The sequence below is a fragment of the Vombatus ursinus genome, unplaced genomic scaffold (genome assembly GCF_900497805.2).
Source record: "Vombatus ursinus unplaced genomic scaffold, bare-nosed wombat genome assembly UNPS02014810.1, whole genome shotgun sequence".
Lineage (NCBI taxonomy): Eukaryota > Metazoa > Chordata > Mammalia > Diprotodontia > Vombatidae > Vombatus > Vombatus ursinus.
This window is the reverse complement of record NW_020954588.1, coordinates 5,946,184-5,966,092: the sequence shown is the minus strand read 5'-3', so window position 1 is coordinate 5,966,092 and position 19,909 is coordinate 5,946,184. Positions and strand designations below refer to the sequence as shown.

Here is a 19,909-nt window from a genome sequence, read left to right as displayed (position 1 = left end):
TGTGTGTGTGTGTGTGTGTGTGTGTGTGTGTGTGTGTGTGTGTTTTAAGTAAAAAATGGGCTCTTATACCATCCGCTAATGGGGGAAGGGGATTTGTACTCTGTGCCAGACACTGTATTAATTGCTTTACAAATATTATTTAATTTGATCTTCATAACAACTGTGAATTTTAGGTACTTTACAGTTTGTTTACTGAACAAAGATTAAGTGATTTGCCTAGGTTTACACAGCTAGTAATCTGAGTTGGGATTTGAATTTGGGTCTTCCCAACTCCAGGGCTAGCCCTTTATCCACTTGCACAGCTCAACTGCTCATCATAATAGTGGTATAATTCTTTGATATTCTTAAACTCCAAGTTGAATAAGCATTAATTACATTCCTACTGTTTGTAAAGGACTGTCCTAGGCAATTATGTGTGTATGTATGTGTACACACACACACACACACCCCAGATTTGCATTCAGTGGCATTTGGGTGGCTTGAACACACAATCAGTGTGTTTAATAAAACTGTGCTGAATTACATTTCTAGGTAATTTCTAAGGTCTTACAGGAAATATTGCAGTATTTGGAGATGAATATTGGCATTTTGTTCACATCATGTCAGGAAATAAGTGTTAGCATTCTCTAGCACTTGAAAGACCAAGGGCTCATCCAGAACTCTTTAAGTGTTTAATATACGTCATGTGAAAGTGAAATGTGTGTGACACAAGTTGAGTGCTAAGTCCTGATTTAGTCTGCAGTATATCAGTTAATTATTTTTGACATTACTGCTAGATTATTAAACGAATAATACCTAACATCAGTAGCCACAGAGAGGTTAGGTTAATGATATTGAAGCTGTATCTTTTAATGATGTCATGATTTTTTTCTTTATGCTCATGGGCAATCCTCTTCCTCTTTCCTATTTTTTTTTGATCTGTAAAAATGAGGGTGTTGATTGCTTAGTGATTTTTGTGTCTGTTAGATTTAATCCTAACCTGGTTTTTAGGATCATCACAAGATAATGGATTTAGAGTTGCATGGGACCTTAAAGGGCACTTGACTCAAGCTCTTCCATTTCACAGATGAGGCAACTGAGGCCCCGGGAGACTAAGTGACAGTAGATAGTAGGTCTTGGATTCGGATGTGGGAGATAACATGTATGTATCAGGAATTGCTTCTACTTGGTCCCATAGGGCAGGTTTTACCCTTAAGAGAGAAGAATACCTGAGATGAGAGATTACTCAGTAGGATCAAATGCTGTGAAGATCAAGAAGGATGAGGGATAAGAAAAGGATCTGATTTTACAGTTAAGAGATCATTGGCAGTTTTGGAGGAAATAGTTCCAGTTTAGTGGTTAGGTCAAAAGGCATATTGCGAAGGGTCAAGAAATGAGAGGAGAGAGATGAGGGATGCAGAGTGATGAAAAGTAGGCTTAGATAGGAGTGAAACATACATATTTGTTTTTGTACGTACACACTTGCTGTTATTGAATGCTAACTTTTTTTTTGTCTTGGTATACCCAATCTGTAACGTAATGCTTGGTACCATAGGTGCTTAATAACTACTTAGTGACTGAAATTCTCTTAAACAATCTCCAATACAGAAGTTCACCTGACAGCTGGACTCCATAGTAGGCAGCTGCTAATGGATGAAAGTAGTTGCCAGTGGGCCTGGGTAACAGCTGCACAGGCTACAGGTTACAGAAAATACTTCTGCTCCTTTGAATGGTGTCAGGGTTACATATTGTAGTCAGTGTCAAAGTTAACCTGTTCTCAGTATTGTTTCAATACTCGAGTTGTCATTTAGTAACAGGAAATGGGTAGTTCAGAGCTATTGACCCTACTTCTGATGAAACTATTCTTCCCTTTTGCTTGAAAAATTATAGTAATCATACTCATGCTTTATTCATATATTTAAATAAAAGCAATGCTGTTAAAAATTGATGCCCTATTAGAAGCAAAACCATTTAAGTAGTGTTTCTAATAAACTACCTTGAATAGGTTTCTAGTAGATATTATACTGAATTCTGTACTAAAGTGATTTAAGTTTTTAAAAAGATTTCTTTTTTAAACTGTTTCTCTCAATGGAGGTATGGATTTACCAGGTTACATTTTAGAATCTTTATCTGCAGGTATAATCCTCCCCCCCCAAAAAAAATTTGATAATTTTAAAAGCAGCATGGTAAACTATAAAGTACTATTGGCTTGAAGTAAGACCTGTGTTTAAATCTGGCCTCAGACACTGAGTAGGACCACAGTACAAATCACCTAACTTCTCAGTGCATTGAGTAACTGCCTAAGACTTGCCCACCTTATGCTGTAGTTTGAAGGACTTTGTAGGTTTAGGAAATATTGTGTTCAGGTTGAATAAATATGGCTTCCTGGCCACAGATTACTATCAAATAACTATATACATATTGCATACAATTGGTTATAGATACAGAGTGAAATATACTCCTTTATTTAAGAATTGAATAAATATGGAACTTTCATCATTTTAAACCCATCAAACAAGAGAAGGGAGAAAGGAACAAGCATTCATTAAGCACCTACTATGTGTTAGGCACTGTGCTAAGTGCTTTACAAATATTTCTTTTGATCCTTACAGTAACCTTGTGAGAGGATGACACTTATGACCTCCATTTTAAAGTTGAGGAAATTGAGGCAGTCAGGTTGAGTCATTTGCCCCAGGTGTCACAGGTAGTGTCTGTGGCTAGATTTGAAATGAGTAACTGTTTAATTATACCACTGTCAGTCTCCCAGAGCTTTAGAAAATCTTGTGTATGTTATCAACTGCATTTGGTAAGATTTGATCTTTCTCTTTTTCAGTGAATGGTAGTGTCTAGAAAGGGTATGTCCCTTCAGGAGAGAGGTGCCAATGTCCAACCGGCCTAATAACAATCCAGGGGGGTCACTGCGACGTTCACAGAGGAACACTGCCGGGGCCCAACCACAAGACGACTCGATAGGAGGAAGGTATGTGTTTATCAAATATCTGAAGTAGGTTTTGAATATTGTGCAGTAGTAGTGCTGAAAGCTATTTGTGAAGGCAAAAACTTGGATAATTTAGGTCTAGTTTCATAGTGTTTTGTTTTTTTCCACTCCAATTCCTTTGCTTTGTTATACAGATAAAACTCTTATTTAGAAATAACTGAGCTGTAGGTAATTCTTCACCAGCTCAGGTATTTAGTTTTTATATCTGAAATAAATATAGGAAAGAATTGTTTAATGTCCTAACTTAAAAAAAAATAAGTATCTTATGTTTGTAGCTGTTATATTTTCCTTTGATGTCAGATTCTCTTTCAGGCTCAAATATTTGGTCAGTATTCAGCTTTGAAAAATATTTGTCATTGGTAGATTTTTTTTTTTTCCTTCCTTCTTAATTGTCGTTTTAAACATATTCCTACATGTGCCCATCCATATATACCACTAGTTGTTTCCTAGAGAATGGCTCCATATGTACATTTGTGATAGTTAGGAACTACTTTTCTGTTCCTTTGAGTTATTCCTTTATGGTAAGATTTACCTTTATTTAAACTTTGACGGTTTTTGAACTTGACCATTTATTAGGGCATTATGTGCAAATGAAATGCCAAAGGGCCCTGTTTCCTATTCTGAGTTTGGTGGTCAAATGATAGACCCGTCATTTCATGGGCTATAAGTCATAGTCCTCAACAAGTTTACATTAATCAAGGTGAAGTGAAGCCTTGCATTCTATTTATATCTTTCTGCAATAATCTGATCAAATCTTTATTAGCTGTTTTCAGTTCAATGATTGTTTACCCCTCATTTTCTTAAATTAGAATTCACAATTTTAAGATTTGATGAATGAGGTCAGAGATCCTATCTTATTTAGGGATAGTGAGATTTAAGAAGATTGTGCGTCAGAGAGAGAGAGAGACAGCTTAAAGAAACTTAAAGAACTGAGGGTTCTTGTCTTTTTGACTCATTTACACTGCTTTCCTACATAGATTCTAAGAGAGTATTTCTGAAGATAAATGTAAAAATGAACTTATGTGGAGTGAGAGAAAACCAGTTTATTATTGAATTTGTTCATTTGACCTGAAAAGGAAGAATGCTATGGCTCCACTGACCTATCCCCAACCATGACTAACACATTCTTTATTTCTTGCAAGTACCAGTATTTTGTCAGTTGGGTAAGGATTCTTATTATTGCTGTATTTCCATTACGAAAAACCAGGTTTCTGAATTCTCATATTATAACTGAAGAAGCAGCGGAGGATTTCTAGAAAAGAGGGAAATGTTGGTTTGTGACCTGACCTTAATGGCCGTGGTGGTAATGAGAGGCATAGATGGAGAGTGTCTCCCAGTGAGCAACAAAGAATTTTTTTTAAAAGGAAGAAAACAAAGCCACTTCAATAGACTCAACCACCACATTAACGGTGTAATATTGTGTCTGATATTCCATTCCCATAACTCTGTACCTCTGCAAAGAAGAGTGAGAGGTGCTTTTTCTCACCTTTTCTCCAGGGTTAAACTTCTGTCATTGTAACTACTCAATAACAAGTTTCTATTTTTGTTCTTACCATTTACATTGTTGTCATTGTGTAATTATTTAACTTGCTCTAAAATTCACTTTTTAATTTTTTACTTTGTGTGTGGCCTTTTCCTTCTCTTTGCCATGTTTGTTTCTGTCTGAATATTTTTGTGTTCCAAATCTGTCGGTATCTTTTTCACTTCATAGGTATCAATCATGTGGTCAGTATTTTATCATCTACTAATTATGTTTTTTAATTGGACTCCAAGAGCTCCAGTTTCTAACCTCTGTTTATTGCTAAGTTTTTCTTTTATGGAATTTATCTTTTGAAGCAGTATAGAGTTTCTTATTATTTCCATGTCCTGGGGGTCCACAAGTTTCTCTCTTTCATCAGGCTCTATTGGTTCATTTACTTTCATATTATAATATTTTTCAAGAGAGCTTTGTCTTTTCCTTGAGGCAAATTCTTGCCGATTTTAAAATCTTCTCTGTTGGTTTATTTGCATGTGCGCGGAGCCTCATTTTATTTAGGCGGCCCTCTCTCCCCTTTCTCCACTCATTCTCAGTTGTCCTTCTGCCATTGCTCATAAGCAGATTCCTAACAACAGGCCCCTGGGCTGCCTCAGCTTTAGGTCCTTCCTAGAATAATCTCTAAGGGGACAGCACCAATTTCTCCATGGTGTTTTCATGGATATTCAGTTTATTTTGGTTCCTCTCTGTATTCCCTTTTCCCCTTACAGTTACCCAGTGGGGGCAGTTTTGGAAGCTCTTCGCAGTTTAGATCTGTGTGCTTTAGGACTGAACTTTGTAAGAAGCCTTGTATTGGGTTTCTCTTTTAGCCTGAGCAGGGAGGGCATTGAAAGGTTTGGTTCTTATTTTATAAAGGATTTTGCCTTCTGTGATTTAGTTGTGATTACTCTGTATCTGGTGCATAATCCCTTGAGTGGTGGGAGGTAGTATGGTAGGGAACTGGACTGTTTTGGAGGGACTGATCTTCCATGTTGCCAATCACATGACTTAGAAGTCATTCACTTCACTGTCAGTTAATAAGTCTTCCTGAATTTCTTTGAATTCCTCTTCATTGTTTCATATTAAATTCATGTGTCCTAGGCTATCAGAGGACAGATTCTACTAGTTCATCAAAGGATAATTAGAGTTATGAGGAACCTTAATGTATGCATTGCCCACTTGTTAAAAATGTATAGTTGTTCCTCTTTACCTAGTTTTTATATCACTCATTTTTCAATATTTACTTGATCACCCCCATATTATGTACCCACTTCCCATTCCCACTCTTTCCTTTTAGCAAAAGAAAACAATTAACTAAAATTGGCAATCTGTGCAATACTCTGTAGTTCCCTAAGGCACTGAAAAAAGGAGACAGGAACATTCACTTTAGCAAAACTCTCTAATATTCATTATTTATGTATTTTATGCCAATTATCAGGCTGTAACATCTCCCGTGGTTCAGAGTTTTTCTGCAAGACTAAAATTTTACTCACTTAGGAACTAAGCTTTTAACTGCAGCAGTTCTTAATCTGGGGTCCATGAACTTGTTTTGAATAATTTGATTAACTATTTCTATGTAATTTGTTTCATTTGTAATCTTATACGTTTTATTTTAGGAGTTCAAAAATATCCCAAGAATAATGAGTTCACCAGAGTAGTACTCTGGTAAAATTAACTTCTTTGCATAGTTTTATTTAACTTGGCCGTTCTAAAAGAACTCCAAAATTTTAATGCTATAAATTGTGTCATAGATTCACAGGTGCCTTGTTTGAAAGGGTTAACATGTCAGTTATGTTTAGGAAAAACAGAAGATGTCTCACTATTTTTTCTCACACTGTCATATTAAATAAATGCCAAAAAGAAGTATGAAGTTAGTTGGTCTAGAATTATTCTTTTGGAAGAGTGCCTTAAAGTGATTTATAAAGAGGAAATCTTTGTTGTGCATAACTTGTACTGTGGGGCAGTGAGTGAGGCAAAAGTTTCAGTTTTTTTTAGGTGATATAGATAAATTCAATTAAGCAAATATTGACTCTACAAAGTGCTGTGATATAGGCAGTGATGATGGAAAGAAGAAAAATGGTAATCCTTGTTTGAAGGAACTTTCCAGTACATTGGAAAATATGTAGACATTCTCAAATATATAACACAGGGTTAAGAGGATAAAGAGAAAGGAAAGGGCCAATACTGCATGCTCTGTGAAAACTTGACGGAAAAGAACATTCATCTGGGGAAAATCAAGTAACCCTTCATGGAAGAGATGGAACCTCAATTCAGCCTCAGTGCATAGGAAGGGAAAGTTATTTAAATGATACAGCAGTGGGGCAGGGGGAAGTACTATTTCCATGGGTATTGAAGAGTAGCAGGAAAAGATAAAGCATCAGTTAATCTAATTTGGTTGAAATATAGCGTGTATGAAAGAGAATAATGTAAAGTATTAAAATCTGATTTGGACCTTCCACAATATCTCAAGAAAATGGTTATCCTTCTTCACATAAAGACTTCAAGGAAGTCTTCCTGTTGTGTCCTAAGGTAGTCTATCCTGCTTCCAATAGCTCTGATTGTTAGAAGACAACAAAGGTAACAAAAATCTGATTTTGTTTCAATATAACATGCTTTCAATAGACACCCAAACCTACCCCACTTCTCCCTGGTTTATCAATAATAGAAACTAGAAGTTTTGTCCTTTTAACTTTCATCTCATGGTGGTGTGGCTGCTACTTACTGCTACTATTATTGCTGGTACTAGTTAGCATTTATATGGCACTTTGAAGCTTGCAAAGTACTTTACATGTATTCTCATTTGATTTCCACAAAAACCTTGGGAGGTAGAAGCTACTATTATCCTCATTAAAGATGAGGAAGCAACCTCGGAAGGCTTTTCCTCAGGGTCACACAAGCTAGTAAGTCTCTTAGGTGGGATTTGAGTGTTGTAGTTTACCAAAATTTTGTAACCTCTAGGTGTGCTTTATTACTTAGGTTGTTATAGTCAATGTGTATCCAATTGGCTCTTTCTTTATTCTGCATCACATGAGCCTTCCCATGTTTATTTGAATTTTTCTTATCTGTCATTCTTTTCTTCACAGTTATATTCCATTGCATTCATTTATCATTTAGCCTTTCCCTAATTGTCAGGCATGCTTTTTGTTGTCATAAACAGTGTTGCTATGAATGTTTTTCTACATTTGGGTTTTTCCTTTTGTCATAACTACTTTGAGAAATAGACTCACTTGGGAAATCTGTTGATCACAGGATTTGAACATTTTAGGAACTTACGTGATTGCAAATTGCTTTCCAAAATGTTTTGACCAGTCTATATTTCTAAGATAGAATGCAATATATGGAACACGTTATTCAAACACAATTTGACATATGCATCACTTGTTGGGGTAGGTAGGTGGCCCATTGGGAAAAGTGCTGGGCTTGGAGGCAGGAAGATTTGTGTTCAAATTTGGCCTCAGACACTTACTAGCTGTGTGGCCCTAGGAAGGTTACTTAACCTCTTTGCCTCAGTTTCCTGAACTGTAAAATGGGGGTAATAAGAGCATCTGTCTCCCAGTGTTGTTGTGAGGATCAAATGAGATAATAATTGTAAAGTGCTTAGCACAGTGCCTGGCACGCAGCAACTGCATAATAAATGCTAGATATCATCATTATCATTATCAGATGAGGATGTTCCATATATCCATGAAAGTAGTGCTTGCCACCACCTGAGGGCTTAGGATTTTCTCTCTTGAATTAAACACTTTTCCCATTATCTTAGTTCTAAAGCATATACAGAAAACACCTTCAGAACTCTTTTCTTTGAGCATATAAACTAGTTACTGATAAGGGACTCCAGGTTATCAAATGGTTTTTGTTTGTTTTTTTGCATTAGCCCTGCTCTTTTGGATAACTTCATATAGATTATTTTTGCATAAGTTTTTCTACCCTAATCTTTAGCTGATTGTACCTGCTTCTATTTTCCTTCTTATTTTACATTTTTTTGAGGAAGAAAACATTATTTCCTCTTTCAGCTCTTGGTTCACCATTCATCCTTAAAGCTGGTGTTTCTTAGGTTTTGTCTTCTGGGAAATCATGTCTACCTAGACTTTTGATAGTTTGTCTTTAGTCGTTTTGAGCTTGTTTAGTGGATTTGGTCCTTAATCTGTGCTCTGTAGACCTAAATTGTGGCACAGTGGATAGAGCACTGGGCTGGAGATAAGAAGATATGAGTTCAAATACTGACTTATATACTTTTGATCCTGGGCAAGTCATTTAACCTCTCTTGCCTCTGTTTCCTTAATTGTAAAATGGGGATATTAACAGTGCTTACTTAGGATTGTTATGAGGATCAAATGAGATATTTGTAAAGTGCCTAACTCAGTGCCTGGTTCATGGCAGATACTATGTATTTATATCTTGTTTATTCCCTTCCCTCCTCTCTTTTCCCCTTTATTTAATGGGTTCTTAACTTTTTTTTGTTCTGTTTTTACCTATTAAATCTGTAATAAAAATGACAATATATTAGAACATATCTCATTCTGGAAAATAGTATTTATCAAGTTATAATTTTAAGAGCTAAAAGTATTTTCTCATCACTAAAAAAAAACCCAGTATCTATAAAGATCCAAAAGAAATGTTTTGTTTTTCTCCAAAAAATTACTTTATAGACCTTCCCTTCCAAAGATATATTGAACCTGTAGTGGTTCACTAAGCAAGTTTACATGCCACTTCACATAGAATGTTTAATGTATGTAGGGAAAAAGACCCCACAGGAACATATTAAAATGTGGGTAAAGGGAAAATAGAAAATAATATTAAAATAAGAAGTGACTTTGTGAATCAGATACATGAATCCTATCATTTTACAGTTCAGAAATCTGCAGCCAAGAAATTGTTATTCCTAGTTATTAGTTATTCCTAATTATATACAATTAGGTAAAGTGTTACCTTTTTTTTTTTTTAAGAAAAAAATTGATGAGAACTATGTATTTCCAGTTATTCTCATCTTATGCCTTGAAATCAGTCATCTCCCACTTTCTTGTCTTTTCCTTTATTTCCAACAAGGAGAAGTCCATTCTCAAGGCCAACCCCAGCTTCATGTACACTTGATCCCATTCCCTTTCACCCCATCAGCTTGCATCCTCATTCATTTCCTTTTCTCTTAAATCTTCAGCCTTTCTGCCAGCTGGTTCCTTCCCTTTTGCTTTCAAATATGCCTAAGTTCTCTCCCATTCTTTGAAAACATTCTCTAAACCCTCACATCCCCTACAACTATCTTCCTTATGTCTCTGACTTTCTCAGGCAAACTTCTTGAAAAACTCTGTCCTTTCCTCATTCACTCACTTCTCAACCCCTTGCATTCTGGTTTCTGATTTTACTACTTAAATGAAACTTATTTCTGTAGATTTACCAGTGACCTCTTAATTGCAAAATCTGACTGGCCTTTCTCAATATCATCCTTCTTGATCTGTCTGCTGCATTTAACACCGTTGACCATCATCCCCTCCTGGATTCTCTCTCTGGGTTTTCATGGTATTGCTCTTGCCTACTTTTCCTCTTACATGTCTTGCTGCTCTTTCTCAGTCTTCTTTGTTGCCCAATCATCAATATCATGTCCTCTAATTTGGGTGTTCTAACTAGGTTTTGTCCCTAGCAGGCTTTCCCCAATCAACTCCCAGGGGTTTAACTGTCATCTCTCAGTAGGTTATTGCGCATACTCGCCCTCCCCCAAATCTACTCATCTGACCAGCCTCTTGAGCTTCAGGCCCACAGCACCACTTGCCAATTGAACATTTCATACTGGATGTCCTGAAGGTTTCTTAACCTCCGTATTTTGCCCTAAACCTTCCTTCTAAATATTGTATTTCAGTGTCAATGGCCATCCATCTTTGCATTCTCCCAAGCTTTGTAATTTTGACATAATCAAGCTTATCACAGTGCCTGTCACATGGTAGTTTATTGTCTATTGAAATATCCGTGAATATATGTCAGTGAATCCTACTAAGTAAATGTTTTAAAGTAGAGGTGTCAAACTCATGGGGGCAGTCCAAACCAGATTAAAATGTAATTGGAAAAGGTTTAACAAAATAATTAAAAGTGCAATACAACATAGAAATTGTTAATTTATGGTTTTTAAAGATAATATGGCTGTAGGAATCCCTTTCTATTTTAGTTTGACACCATGTTATAAAGTACTAGTAGAACTTACTTCTTTGTAGTGGACTTGGTATTATATTATATTCCTGATTCCTTGCTTAATATGGGAAACTGTGTGCAGGGAATCTGGTGTTTCTTGGGATGATTATTTAGCTATTGCTGTTAAAGCCATTGGCCTACCCTTCTAACAGTGTTTCCTTTTATAGAGAATTGCACAGAGGCCTGAACCTTGAAGGATATTTTTAGCAGTTTTATAGTAGGGAATGGTTCTTGAGGCATGTGTGTAATTGAGGGTTAACTACTCAGATTTGGGATGTCATAATTTATACTCATCACTTTGTATTGCTTTGACTTTGTGAAGGAAATTCTGTGTATTCTACAGATTTTGGGAAAGGGTAATTACATGAAACTTTGAAATAATAGAGTGTATTAAGGATACCTGTTTGTAAGTACTGTTAGTGAAACTTAAACTTTTTAGCCACACAAAGTTGTTATGTGGAAGTAGCCACCACTGTCCATGTGATAACAATAGCCTATGAACAAACTGAGTTTCAAGGTTTAGCTCTGTTACATATCTTACTGTATTTATAGGTGAGATTGTTGATAAGAGAGTGCTGATATTTACTTTGAAACTCTTTGGTAGGATCTGAGGTGGGAAATTGTCTGCAGAGTTCTATACTGGATAGTCTTATTTATAAGGCATGCAAATAGATTTGCAAATTAGCCTGTGTTTATTATTTATTGCTTTGTTATCTTTTCAATATCCTTTTTTTTACTAAATAAAATAATAAGGACCTTTATTATTAAAGATGCTTTCTAGGAGCTTGAAGTCTTAAATGCATAGTATGATTGTTTTTATTAGGTCTCATTGGCCAGAAGGGAGAATGAGAGTAGAGATATGCCTGAGAACAGTGATATTAAAAGCAGGGAGGTATGAAAGAGGTCACTAACTGGAAGATGGAGGTAATGTACAGTGACAGGTAGATGGTGAACAGATAGACTAAGAGGAAATAAAAACATGCTTTTTAGTGTTCCATTGAAAGAAAGCCTTTCTCATTATTGCTGTTCCTCTTCCACATGTGGAAGGAGAATACCAGTACTATTGAGAATTTCTTGGTTCTCTGGGAGTCTGGGAAGGTGTACATTGTCTCCCACCTACTCTAGATATTCACTGAATGAAAATGTGTCAAATATCTATATGTAGATACACAAAATAATGCAAGAAGCAAGATGAACTTGAAATTATAATACAGAGAGTCAAATTTGAACTTCTAAGGATCACTGATAATTGGAAGATCCCAAGATCCATAATTGGAAGGTGGCTTTTCTCACACACACACACACACACACACACACACACACACACACACAGAGGAATAAGTTGGGTATGAGAAAGAGGGTAAGGTAGCAGTAGCATTGTATATTTAGAAAAGATATACACTCTTATGACAAAAGCCAGCAAATAGATGGGATAAGCACAGCGATGAAAAGGATTTGGGTAGAGACCAATTCAGTCAAAACAGAAGTACTATCATGTCATCAAAGTATACCATGTGTATAGAAAGGAAGTAAAAAAAAAAGGTTAAGTCTTAGGAAAATAATTCACAAGCCTGGCCCACAAAAAATGCATGGTTATCTCATTAATGGATGGCTTTAACTCTCTGGAAAGGTCTCTCTCTTTCCACTCTGAAGCAGCTAATACCTTTTCAACCTGCCTACCTTAATTGTAATTTTTTTTTTCTTCAAAAGGTGCAGGAATTGACGAGCAATAATTTTTATTTAAGGTGTAATTTTCACTAGTAAGGAGGAACTGGAAAAGTAGTGCCATCTGAAATTTGGTTGAAGGAAGTGTGAGGATGTTGAGCCTGAAGAAGAGACAGCTTAGGAAGGACTTGGATAGTCTGAAGGATTGCCATAAGGGAGAAGTGTTAGATGTGCTCAGTTTCCTTCACAGGACAGAATTAGGAACAAAGAGTGGAAGCTTGAGGTAGGCAGATTAAAAGCAAACTTGGGGGCAGGCATGGGTGGATTATGATGTGCATCATTGGAGGAACTTCCAAGTCACTGAGAATGTGGATTTGCTGGTGTATTTAACACTAAGGAAAAGCACTTAGAGCTGGCCAGAAGTGGAACAGGCTGCTTTAGGTGCTAGTGAGTTATAACTCATTGGAAATCTCCAACACAGAAGCTTGATTAATGATCCCTTGTTGGGTATTGATGGAGAGGGATTTAAGAAGTTATGGGCTGGGCTGGTTGTGATTGGAGCTGAGGTCTTTTCCAACTCTGAAAGTCTGTGATTCTGTGAAATCCAAATTATTGCATGGTTGTCCATGATCTGGTCCTTATCCCTTTCATACTAATGTTCTTCAAAATTAACTCAAAATAATATCTCAGTTAAGTAACTGACTTGATTGAATAGTGAATTATCCAGGTGAATTGAATTTTTTGGTTAATGGTAAGGAAGAATTTGGAGGTGCAGATAACTCACCTTAACCTTGGAAGTCACTAGTGCCAGAGAAATTAATTTAAAAAAAAAATAGTTGAAGGGAAAAGCAGCACTGAGATTTTTTATTGATAACTGTTTTGACACAATGATCACTTCCCAATAAGTGAGTCCCTCTCATAGTTCCTTCCTTTTAAAGCCAGTTTAACAAAACAAATGAGTGATTGTGACTGTCGACATATAACTTTCTGCTCTTAGAGTTTACCATTTCTTAACAGGAAGTGCTGACAACAAATAGTTATTCTTTATTGTTAATTAGTGTTTGTTAACATCAGTCAGCATCCTCTTTTCTATGTGAGCTGAATTCTGTTCATCTTTATTTGTATTATTATGGTTATTGAGGTTATGGTTCTTTTGCTTGTCCTTTGTTCATACACTTCCCTCATGTTTCTCTGAATTCTTTATATGACAGGTTCTTTGAAGCACAACAATATTCCTTTAAATTCACTTTCCACAGTTTATTCTCATTGATGGACATTGAATTTTCCAGCTTTTTTACTCCTCCAGTTAATATTGCTATGAATATATTAATGCCTATGGAACTTTCTTTTTCATCACTGACCTTGTAATATATACTCAAATCAAAAAACATTAAGAGCCAGCTGAATGCCAGGCAATGTGCTAGGTGCTAGAAGTACAGAGACAAAGCTATACACTACTTGTCTTTAGAGAGCTTGCTTTTCATCAGTCAGTCAATGAACGATTATTAGACATTTACTAAGGGATACCAGAAAAGGGCACAAATGTAGCCTCTGCCATCAAGAAGCTTTCCAAAGGGGGACGGCATAGCATGTAAACTACTAGGTAAATAGTGAATAGAAAACAGAGTAGATGGAAGGAACACTGAGAGGGGAAGACCTCCTGGAGTTGGTGGGATTTGAGCTGAGACTTTGAAGTAAGTCAAGGCCAAAGTGAAGTCAGATGATGGGGTAGAACATTCCAGGCATGAGGGATGAAGGGTGACATGGTCATACCAACACGTTAGACGAGCTGGTCACTTTGGTAGCTGAGTGGAGAATAGATTGGATGGGGAGAACGTTTAGTAAAAGGCTATTGCGGTAGTCTAGAGAAGATGTGATAAAGGGGTTACATGGGTGAAAAATTAGCAGAGGTGTATGAGCAGTGGGACAGATAGCCAAATAACCAGGAGAAAGAAGAGTATGATAGAAGCCCAGTTGGGGAGTGGGTTGGAGAGAAAAGGCAGGAGGATCGGAGATGGGAGAGAGGGGGATGAACAGTATAAAAAATTTTGGAGGATGAATGAGGAAAGGCTGTTGGATTTGGTAATAAGAGGTCATTGGTAACTTTGTAGAAGGCAATTTCATTTGAGTTATGGGATTATAAAGTAGATTACAGAAGGCTTACAGAGGAGGGGAAGGAGAGGCTTTCTCAAGGAATTAGCCACGAGGGGAAGGAAAGTGTAAGTATTGTGTAAGCCCATAGCTGATGGGAATGTCAAGATGGCTTTAGGAGTCAGTGGATAGGGAGAGATTGAAGTGGAGAAAATGGAGAATAATAAGATTAATTTACTGGAAAAGTTAGGATTATTGATTGATTGGTTAAGGGTGTCTGTAGAGGAGTTGGCTTTGTCAAGAATGAAGAAGGAAACTGAATGATGAGAATGATGAGAAGAAGAGGGAGCTCTCAACAAATCTCAAGTATTTGTTATGAGGCAAGGAAAGGCAACGCGCCTCTGTATCTTTATGTGTGCACATGTTTTTGTGTGTCTGTGCATGTGTATCATATGTTAATAGTGTCATAGACCCAGAGTTGGAAGGTACCGCCTTATGCCATCGAGTCCTATACCTTCATTTTACACGTGAGGAAATTGAGGCCCAAGGAAGTTAAGTGGTTTGCCCAGGTAGCAGGAGTCATAGGCAAGATTTGAACCCAGGTTCTCTGACTCCAGAGCTAGTTGCTTTTCCAGTATATACTATACCTCCAACATATGCATAATAAATATAAGGAAATTTGGGGAGGGAGGGAGCAACTAACAGTTGGGGTATGAGAGGAGGATTCCTGCAGAAGGTTGTACCTTAGCTGAATCTTGAAGGGAAGTGAGGGATTCTATGACAGACAGATGAGGGAGTGCATTCCCAGCATTGAGGACAGCCATTGCAAAGGCCCAGGTGCGGGGAATGAAGGAACAGCGAGAAGGTTAGTTATTCTGTATGTAAAGAAGAAAAACAGTAGTTTACATTCAGCTTGTGAAGTGCCTTCAATATCAGATGTAGGAGGTAATGTTTGATTCTAGAGATAATCAGAAACCCCTAGAGTTACTTCTGGAGGAGTAAGGGAGAGAAGTGAACACTTTCGCAGCTGTGTAGAGGATAAATTGGAGTGAGGTGAGACTTGAGGCCAGTGAGACCAATCATAAGGTTACTGTGATGGTCCAGATGAGAGATGATGAGGTCCTGAACTATGGTGGTAGCCGTGTAAGTTAAGAGAGACAGGAAAGAAGTGAAGTAGAAATGACAAGATCAGACTATTGAATGGATACATGCAGCAACAGAGAATAAGAGTCAAAGTTAATAACAAAGTTGCACAGTTGGGATTCTGGAAGGTTAGTGTTACCCTCAAGCAAATGGGAGATTTGGATATAACCCATTTGGAACATTTGAAAATATTTCCAGAATAGTTAGACCTATTCATTCCTATACTGGTAGTTTATTAATATACCTATTTTTCCCCATAGCCCCTCTAACATTGAACAGTTACATGTTTTATCATATTTGCTCATTTGATGGGTCTGTCATGATATCTCAGAATTGTTTTAGTCTGCGTTTCCATTTGCGATTTAAACCATTGTTTTCTGTTGCTATTTATTAGTATACCTTTGTTTTTCTTTTGAAAACTTTGTTCCTTTGTTTTATTTTGGGTAATAAGTTTGGGTCTTAAAATTTTTCAATTTATTATAGTTTGTGGGGTGTCAGACTTTTTTTTTAAAGCAGGGATGCTAGGATGTTTAATGCAAGTTTTAGTCTAACAACTTTGCTTATGGTAGCTGAATTTATTTCGTTCATGCAAAAGCCTTTTCATTTTACATAAGCAAGATTTCTTTTTATATTTTATCTGCTTATAATTTTCCTTTAATCATGTTTGCAGAAGATGCCGTTCTATTCTTTTCTGCTTTAAAAAAAATAAGGATTTTTGTGTTTAGGCTCTCCATTTGGAATTTAGCATATTTGTGCCATGGTAAGATAGTGATCAACACCTATTTTTTTACCCCAACTGTTCTCTAGTTTTTGCAGTATTTTTTGACAAATTTAATCAGGACCTCTTCAGTTTATTGTTTATCACCTGGTTGTTTCTTATTGTTCTTATCTGTTCCACATACATATTTTTCACATATATACATTTCAGTTTTTTAAACTAATAACCAAATAATTTTTATGATTATTGTTTTATTGTGTTATTCACAATATAAGTAATGCTAGGCTTCTTTCATTCCTCCCCCACTCCCCCTTATATTTTCCTTTAATTTCGGAGTTTTTGTATCCATATGAGTTTTGTTACTTTGTCTTATTCCATAAAGTATCCCCATCTCATCTATCGTTTAGGCACATAATTTTTATTATATTGATGTGGCCTAGTCATGAACATCTGTTACATATCCAGTTATTTAGGTTGTCCTTTATTTTGGTAAATATTTAGGCAACTGTATAAATAACTTCTAATAGGTAACTTAAAATTTAATGCATTTTGTGGTTACTTTAAATGGAATTTTTCTTTTGGTCATTTCCTCCTCACTTTTAATATATAGAAATGGTAATTTTAGTGCATAATTTTGTATCCTCCTCTTCTGCTGTAACTGTTAATCCTCTCAGCTCATTTCTTTGTTGATTCTCAACAGTTTCCAAGGAAAGCTTTGTGCGTACAGAAATAATTTTGTCTCCAGTTTTCTGGTTTTTCTTGTCTTATTGTAAAAGCAGCATGACAGAATGAGTAGAGTGCTAGTTTTAGAGTCCGGGTTTACTCTCCTGATACTGACACTAGGCAAGTTACTTAACCTCTCATGAGGTTTCTCCATCACCATTCTCTCCCACAGATGTTTAAGATGAAGGGCAGAGGATAGGTGCCAATCTACTTTAGTAGGGGGCAGTTTTCTCCTCTCCTCTCCTCCCCTTTGCTCTCCTCTTTTTTCTTTATTTCCTTTTTCAATCAGTGAAAATTGCTTTTTCACTTACACCCTGTGGGGCCTGCAGTGGCTATTGTCCCCTCCCCCAACCCCACCCCCCCAAAAAAGAAAAGCAAAACTCTTCATAAACAAGAAAAAATCCTTAATTGGCCTTTTTTTTTTGAAGTCCATCTAAACTCTAGAGTTTATCACCTTTCTGTCTGGAGGTGTGTAGTCTTTTATCATGAGTTCTATGGAATTGTGGTTCTTCATTTTGTTGATCCAAACTCCTAAGGTGTTTTTCTTCAACAATATTATTGATTTATAAATTTTGTTTTCTTTGGCAGTGAAATCACAGGTCCGTGCAGGTTTTTAGAAATTGCTAAAGCTAGCATTTCCAAAACTCTATCAAATCACAGCGGACCGAGCATCCTCGTTTTACTCTTGAAATAACTGGGAAACCTTCCCGTCTGGGGGAGGTGGGTGTGTGTGTGTGTGTGTGTGTGTGTGTGTGTGTGTGTGTGTTTAATTAGAAATAATGGCTTTACACATCCAGTAGTTTTTAAAAGCAACAAACCAAAATCCTGCAAGTTAATTCTTTCTTTTCACTCAATTTAAACTGATTTCTCCAGACCTACCAGTAATCTCTTCTTAATCCTCAAGTTTATTGGCCTTTTCTCAAACCTAATCCATTTTTATCTTTCTGTAATATTAGATGTTGTTGACCTACTCTTTCTTGTCTGAATTTGAGTTTCACTATTCTCTTGTTGCTCCCTCTACCTGTGTAGCTGTTCTTTCTCAAATCAGCTTTGTTGATTCACCATCTATACCACAATATCTTATTGTGAGTGGAACCCCAAGGCTTTGTTCTGACTATCTTTTTCCTCTGTATGCTAGTTGATGTATTGGACTTGGAGTCGGGAAGACCTGAGTTCAAATTTGGCCTCAGACATTTAGTGACCCTCGTCAAGTCATTTAAACTAAGTCTGCCTCAGTTTGCTCATCTGTAAAATGAGGATAATGATGATACCTACCTCCAGGGTTGTTGTAAGGATAAAATTAAAAAGCTTTCACGAAAGTGCTTTGTGAACCTTAAAAGTGCTTTAAAATACTAGCTTATTATATCTCCCATGAGTTTATTTGCAATCTCCATATAAATTACTCCCAAATAGGTTGCTCTTGATGTCCAGGAGGCATTTCAAATTCAGCGTCTTCAAAACAGAATTCATTATCTTTACTCCATCCTACCACTGAAAGTTTTTATTTCTTTGGAGTATTTTGCCATATTTCTAGTTACCCAGGTTCACAACTTCTTTATTACCCTTGACTCAGTCATCCTAGATATCCAGTCATTTGCCAAATCTAGTAATTTCCACCTTTGCAACAAAATTCTCTTATCACTATTCACTTTCCCTTTTCCTATCTTCATTACCTTCCACTCTTAACTTTTCTTGTAGATTGTTGCAGTAGCCTTCTAATCTTCCCACCTCAAATCTCTCTCCTTTCCAATTTATCCTTTTTCCAATTGCCAAATATATTTTCCTAAATTTTAATAAACTCTGGTGGCTCCCTGTTGCCTCTAGGATTAGCTAAAGCTCCTCCATTTAGCTTTTAATGCCCTTCACTGCCTGACCCCAACCTAATTTTCTATCCTCATTATATACCATTTTCTCCTCACTTTCTATGGTCTAGTCCTACTAGCCCTTTTACTTTTTTTTAATCTCACACACTGTACTCCACCTGTCTTCTCCATTCCGTTGCACTGGCTGTCCTCCATGTCTGAAACATACTCTTCCCTCACTACAACCTTTGGAACTCTTATTTCCTTCACTCACTGTCTGCATGAAACCTTTCCTGATCCCCATATAAAAACATGAGGTAGACATTAATTTTGCATGTTCTTTGTGTATGCTTATTTATAGGTAGTTACTTCCACATTAGAATATAAGCTCTTTGAAGGCAGAGACTGTTTTATTTTTGTCTTTGTCTACTTAGTGCCTGCACAGTGCCTGCTACATAGTGGAACACTTAATAAATGGTTGTTGATGATTTTAACTGTTACTGCTTTGCCATTTCTATAAATATGTATAGATATTTTAGGGTTACAGCTAGAATTTTACCCTTTTCAATAATTGTACTGTTAAATTCTTCATAAGATTATCATTTTGAACCTATCTGAAACCACTTCTTGCCTTATCATTCCTTAAAGATTTCAGGTTAAAGCAATTTATAGTTATTTTACTTTCCTCCCTCTATGCCATTGCTTACATCTTTCTCTTTGGCCTGGAATTCCCTTCACTCTCATGCTTTCTCTGTATATTGAATCACTTCCCATCCAACTACCTAGGTCAAATGTCACATACATATTGGTAATCACTCAAATACCTTAATCTCCCAATTCCTTAACTTACTACATTCCCAGGACCTATTCTTACACTTCACCAGAACTACACATAATGAACACATGCTTCATCCTTGCCATCATCCAAAAGGGTTCCATGTCTATATTTGTTAGCTCTGAAGTTCCTTTATCTGGTCATTATTCATCTTCTCCTTCTGCCTAACAACCCTGAAGCTTGTTTTTTGCCCATGCCATGACCTCCAGTCTCTTGACACCCCAATTTTTTCCCACATCATCACCTCTGCACTGGCATTATACTC

At 36.6% G+C, this 19,909-nt stretch overlaps 1 protein-coding gene across 10 annotated transcripts in view; it reads left to right on the top strand.

Annotated features, from left to right (window-relative positions):
• Positions 1–19,909, top strand: part of TRIP12 (thyroid hormone receptor interactor 12) — a 185,227-nt gene that overhangs the window by 72,055 nt on the left and 93,263 nt on the right. For all 10 annotated transcript variants that reach the window (XM_027876110.1, XM_027876119.1, XM_027876117.1 and 7 more), the window contains one exon: positions 2,813–2,959. In XM_027876110.1, the coding sequence (XP_027731911.1) occupies positions 2,862–2,959 (98 nt within the window). In that variant the 5' untranslated portion in view covers positions 2,813–2,861. The remainder of the gene's footprint in view (positions 1–2,812; positions 2,960–19,909) is intronic.